Below are 6,269 nucleotides of genomic sequence, written 5' to 3'. Positions count from 1 at the left end.
ACCATACTGGTATTGTAGTAAAGGTGTAGTGTCTTATCCAGGTTTTTTTTATTTTTTTTATTTGCTTCAACATATTTAAGAAGTTTATTTATAAGCCCATTGGAAAATATCAGCTCTATAGTAGTTTCCTGTCAAATGTAGTTCTGTTTTGGTTCCTGTGTTGTAAAAGAGTTTGAAGGTGTCACTAGTAACAGCATATGACATCAAGAGAATACTTGAATTGCAATCTTGTGTCCCAATAGCTAAAACTCATTTGGGTCGAAAGTGGCATGGAAGGTTTAACTATGGAAGACTTTAGTAAACAGATACCATGGCGTTCCACTTTAGTATAATGCAAATTAAATATGGTGCAGAATAAGGAATAACACAAACAGTACAGTGCTTTTCACTAAACATTCACAGCATATACCTAGTCACATCAGCCAACAGAGATTTATTAATTGGAAAACATACAAAAGATGGAGACATCAGTTCATTCTCTGTCTTTGCAGTCATTAATATTCTGTAATCAAGGTAATTTAATTGGAATAGTTACAATTACCACATAGTTTTTAATCCTAATGATTTGCACTATTCCCACAATGGTTCACTTGCAATACCCATAGCCTGCACTGTACTGGATATAACTACAACAGGTCTACAGCTAATGAAACAAGTGTGGGGAGTAAACAAATTTACAAGTATTGGCAAATGCTTAACAAAAGCACTATATTCAGATTTTTTAAATAATAAAGCTCATACTATAACACTGTAGTTTAACCATATGTTATGTTTGCTCAACCCTATATGAAAAGTCTGACATCTTTGACAACAAGAAAAATGACATCTTTGACTGAAACACATTGCACTCAAAGTCGTGTGTCTCCATTTTCAGTGTATTCTGATAGCACATGCAGGGCAGTCTCTTCACTCTTAGACTGCAGGTTATTGTCACTCCTTTTGGAGGCTTTCCTTGTAACTCTGGATAATCTTCTTCGAAACGTATCCCCGGCCAGAAAGTATAAAATTGGATCCACGCAGCTATTCAGGCTGGCAAGACCCCTAGTCACTTGGTAGGTGGCATAAACCTTATTGTTAAAGTAACACATCTCCGGGCTTTGGAAGTACAGCCTGGCTCTCAGGTTTAAATTCTTCATCACATGGAAAGGGAGATAGGAGACAGCAAAAACCGCTAAAACAATAATTACAAGGTGAATAGACTTTCTCCTGAGAGGTGCGTTGTCCATATTGTTGCAAATCAGAGCTTTTACTATTAATCCATAACAGCCTAGAATAATTAAAAACGGAATGCAGAACCCGAACACTGTTGTGCACATGCTGTAAATGAAGTAGCTGCTCAAGTATTCTGATGACGTGGTGTCATAGCACGTCATCATTCCATTTTTCTTGATGCCAGTTCGGGAGAAGAACAATATGGGCGAGATCCCAGCCACTACAATGAACCACACAAGTGCACTGGTGTAAACAGCGTTCTTTTTCTTCAGCCTCCCCAAAGATTTTAAAGGATGCACCACCCCTGTGTATCTGTGGACGCTGATGCAAGTGAGAAACAGGATGCTCCCGTAGAGATTAACGTGAAAAAGAAACCTCTGAAGCTTGCACATCACCTCTCCGAACACCCAGTCAGTTTTGTTGAAATAGTAAAATATCAAGACGGGAAGAGAGAGCACGTAGAAGAAATCAGCTAACGCCAGGTTGAACATGTACACGGAGATGCTGCTCCACGGTTTCATGTGAAAGACAAACATCCATATGGCCACGCTGTTCCCTATGAATCCAGTGATGAAGACTAAAATGTACACCGTTGGCAGGTAATAAAACTGGAAGCCCGTCTTCGTTAATGAACATCCTATAGTGGAATTATCAACTCCCGGGACAGTAGCAGTGGTATTCAAAACTGTATAATTCAATTGAGTTGTCATATTTTCATTAAAGCACCCCTTCAATTTGAACTGTTAAACTTTATAACCGCGTTCCTGGAAACTCCCCCATCTGAAATATTAATAAAGGTAAGTTAGATAAGGTGTAGTAAATATTCCACGAACACTCACACGCATACCCATACACGCGCGGGCGGGCGCGCGCACAAGCACATACAATGTATTTCCAACAGGTATAGGCTACAATTTAGCTTGATTTTAACTAAACTAAAATGCCTGCACGAGTATGGTTAGCCCACTGTACCTGTCTGTACTGGCACTGTAGTTAAAATACGTTTGCGTACCAATTTGTTTTTGCAGTATTTCCATAATGCCCATTGTAACTTATCAGAACAAGCAGACTACTTATGTCAATGCCCCTTTAATTAAAAAAAAAAAAAAGATCGTTAAGTTTTATTACACAAACACAACCTGCATGAATTTACTAAAGACCCGCATTAATTAGTTTTGCAAGAGTGATCCAAAAGTTTCATACCGTACCATAGTTTATAAGCTTTGAGCATTCGTTCTGAACTGTTAAAAAAATGTGAAAAAAAAAAACAAATATATGAAGCGTCTCATTTTCTTACATGTTCTTCCTTCCAAAGTCCGATCTTTGGAGCTCTCATGCTATGCCTTGTGAGAGGCTAAGTCAACTGCACCAAGCTCTTGAAAGTGGTAAGAGTCGCAACGAGCAGCCTGCTTCTGTCAGCAGCAGCGTCACTTGCGCAACAGGCGTGGCTTTAACGCCAGCCATTCGAAAGAACCAACTTCCAACTGGAATGGGAGATTGTCTAGCTGGTAAAGCAACAACAGTACAAGAATGTACATGCTACAGTATTTTATCAAAGCACATAACACGCCTCATCTGTAATTTGATATTTGGCTGCAATCCAGGATTTTGAAAGTGTGTGTTTTATTACGTAATATGTTGTATGGCGAGTCAGAGAATGGTGAATTAAAAAAAAAAAAAAGGCAAATAACAGGTTTTAATTCACGTATTCTGCAAAACATGCATTTTTTAGTTACTGATTATAGTTTATTTTTCTATTTAAAGAACAATTTTCAATATAGCTGTTATTAACTGTAAAGTGCTATCAGTACAGGTGGGCTCTAATAAAAAAAAAAAAAAGTGATCCTTTTAAATGCTATTTTTTGCTAACTGAGCTGTAATAGAAGTTGAAGATTTAGCCTATAACCTATGCTTACGACTTTATTTATTTATTTATTTATTTATTTATTTATTATTGTTGTTGTTGTTGTTGTTGTTAGCAATTAAAGCCATTAGTGTGAAATACATGTCACCTTGAGTAAATTAAAGTCCTGCAAGTGGCAGAAATTGCTTGTAGGCAGATAGCTACAATTCTATGTGTAATACAGAGTAACATCAAGAATATGTTTAACTATTATACACCAGCCTGGGAGAAACAAGTGGCACTGATGACTTCAATGGTTGCATCACATCGACCAATTTTTCTCAGAGAATGTTAAAGGAATGAGGCCATGCATGTCACCTCGTTATATCTCACCCTTATAGTTAAACATGTTTCTCTTCTAATGGAACTCTTTTGTTTCTCTTTAAAAAAAAAAAAAAAAAAAAAAAAACTATTGACATATCTGGATTTATTAAGGGTGGAATAACTTTCTTTTTACTGTTTTTATTTTGCAATGCCATCCTGGATGTCCACAATGCTAGCCCATATTGCAATATCCCAATGCTCTCCTGTTAAGTGGTTTGCACACATGTAGTGCAGAAAAAAAAAAATAGTAAGTTAGAATTTTTTTCTCATTATTTGACAGAATCTACTCTTAAAATACTTGAAAACGCTTTATTTTAATATGTATTTATTCTGCAGTGACTAGATTGACTAATTACAAAATTACAGATTACAATACACTGTCTACTGCAGTACATTGACATGTCAGAGATACAGATACAGGCTATGTGAGTTTTTACAATGGAATACTTAGGTTCATCACTTGGGTTGGCAGTGTTCTGCAGTTGTTATGACAGCTCCTCTCCTGTATGTTTAAGACTAGCATGTTTCTGACTCATCTTCAAATTATGAGCGCCTTTTGCTATTATGATTATTGGCTATCACTTTATCTGTTGGTATAATATATATTTTTTTAATGCCCTGTAGGTAAACATTATTCTTGGAAAATATGTTGTGTTTCTGAAAAGAGAATCCACCCGCTAATCACGTTCATAATCAAACTATTCCTTTCAATAGCCTTATCGCCTACGCCTCCTTGTCGTGTCTTTGTTTGGTCCTCCTCCTCCCCTGTCTCCACTTCACCTTGTCCAGGGGGAAGGTGGCCCAGAGTGCCTCTTGTCCTGCCTGCTGGCATTAGTTATCATTAGTCAATATACATTAAATCATAGTACAGGGGTGGCTGTCGAGTTCCAGTGGACAAGACCATGGGCCAAATTATATGGATTTTCATTATGGGCATGGTCCTTTGTTAAATGCAATATAGAATTGTTCATTTTAAATCTTTTGTGGATGTCTCCTTTCTGAAATACAATGTTTTTCTGTTTTTTTTTTTTTTTATCTTACTGAATTTGATGTAAATGACACCTCGGAGTATAGTGATGTAGACCTGCTGTAACATTTTGAGTTGTCATACGCAAGAAAATATTTTTTGTAAATGTTCCCTTTTCTAAATTATAAATCCAATGAGTACTTTAAAATTGTTGTATTGGTTCTCAGTGAGAGACAACAGCAGATTGTAAATTAAAAATCCTATTCATAGAATGTTCTGATTTTACAAGATATAATGTAGAAACAGTTGCATTAAAATAAGTTACTACAAACATTTCCTTTTAAGCAAAGTGTGAGACACTATCATGCAGCGGTTACATCAATATTCAGACCGTCAAAAATGTCTTTAGTTTAAAAATAAAAAAGAAGGATTTATCATGTAATTGCACTGATAGCTTCAATTACCTGCTTAATCTGGAAGTCTTTTGTGTTATAATTGTTGTTGACCTTTGAAATGTTTGAATAGCATTGACCTTTGAGGAAAGGTCATACACATGCATTCACTTTGTCTAATTCAAAAGTATGATCACAACAACTTGAATAAAGCTTGTTGTTTTTCACAGAACAGTTCATTTAATACAACAGGTTTTGAAAACTTTGTTGGTTCCCTGTTGTTTTTTCTATGCAACCAGTGCATTGGAAATGAAAAAATACCAACAGTGTGAGAGGTCATCACTCCTATTTCCCTAGCCTGTCAGATACGAGAAGTGGCTGAGTGGAAAGATGGCTCCTAACTGAAATGAAAGGAAAAAGCAAGACGTCATAAATCATCCAAGTTCAATTCATGGTACCAATTAAACTCCCTTTCCTTGAGTACACATATGATCAGAGCAGTGTTGTTTTCTAGCAACCCAACACCATGTTGAGAGACTGCAATTAAAATCTCAATTTCAAGCACAACCTCACATTTTCAGACAGAGATAGAAAGCCTACCATTCGAAAGTGTTTTTTAAGTCACTGCAGTTGTTCCCATCTTCCGTCATCTGTTGGCAGGGGAAGATAAAAACCTAATTCAAGGGTAGAAATACACCACAAGCAAATAACAAAATAATCATGCGTCACATCTGGGAGTTTGATGGTTTCTCTTTGCTTCAGGCAATGTGCCAACAGCAACCTCCCAGTGGTTTAATTGCAATGTATTTCTGATTTATATGTCACAAGTAAGTATACTTAGTTGAGGTTGTGCACATTATGTTTTGTTTTGCTTTTGTATTTATTATATTAGTATTTTTTTTTTTAAACTTGTCATGTTTCACATTTTATTTTGTTTATTACCCAAAGGGAGGCACATTGTTGCTTATTTTGTATTGCTGTGTTTCAGTAGTTTATTGTTAAGTGTGCGTTATTATTTGTAATGCGTCCAGGTGTTTTCCATTTGCACCAATCAACTATCATTGACAGTCCATTATTAAAAGGGAATTACAAGTACAGGAACCATTGTGTGTTTCCAGGAGGAATTGAATAGAGGATACAAAAAGTTGGGCGGTTGGTCAGGAGTTGAGTCACAATCCTTTTACAGGCATGCAACAACATCAAAGATGGATGAATGAAAATCAAAAACAGAATGAACTAACGTAGGGCAAAACGCATTCAATCTGTTTCTTGCAAGGGCTGCTGGGTGATAGCCCCTATGAATTGTATTCCAGTCTTTGGAACTCCAGTTTAAACACTGATGTAATCTGGTGTTTGTAGCATTCTGATACAGCGCAATAATGATTTTGTTGGCTTGATCTAAGAAATATAACCATTTATAGTGCAATATGCAGAAGCAAGAATGGCTGCCGATATGAGTAGCTCAAGAATG

General features: G+C 36.4%; 1 protein-coding gene across 2 annotated transcripts; it reads right to left on the bottom strand.

Moving 5' to 3' along the window:
• Nucleotides 1-701: 701 nt before the first annotated feature.
• Nucleotides 702-2,617, bottom strand: LOC121326427 (P2Y purinoceptor 1-like). 2 transcript variants are annotated; one of them, XM_041269688.1, is made up of 2 exons: nt 2,510-2,617; nt 702-1,992 (listed from the first exon to the last, which is right to left on the bottom strand). In XM_041269688.1, the coding sequence occupies exon 2, from the start codon at nt 1,920-1,922 to the stop codon at nt 849-851; it is 1,074 nt and encodes a 357-aa protein (XP_041125622.1). In that variant the 5' UTR covers nt 1,923-1,992; nt 2,510-2,617; the 3' UTR covers nt 702-848. The 2 variants fall into 2 exon arrangements, with proteins under 2 accessions (XP_041125622.1, XP_041125621.1); XM_041269687.1 differs by having other exon boundaries at nt 2,421-2,612.
• Between the last annotated feature and the right edge of the window lie 3,652 nt (nt 2,618-6,269).

The sequence above is a fragment of the Polyodon spathula genome, chromosome 14 (assembly GCF_017654505.1).
Source record: "Polyodon spathula isolate WHYD16114869_AA chromosome 14, ASM1765450v1, whole genome shotgun sequence".
Classification (NCBI taxonomy): domain Eukaryota; kingdom Metazoa; phylum Chordata; class Actinopteri; order Acipenseriformes; family Polyodontidae; genus Polyodon; species Polyodon spathula.
The sequence above is the reverse complement of the archived record's forward strand: the minus strand, read 5'-3'. Positions and strand labels throughout refer to the sequence as shown.

Bases quoted from the DNA above. Each gene is read 5' to 3' on its own strand.
- LOC121326427 (XM_041269688.1), bottom strand. From the start codon at position 1,922: ATGACAACTCAATTGAATTATACAGTTTTGAATACCACTGCTACTGTC.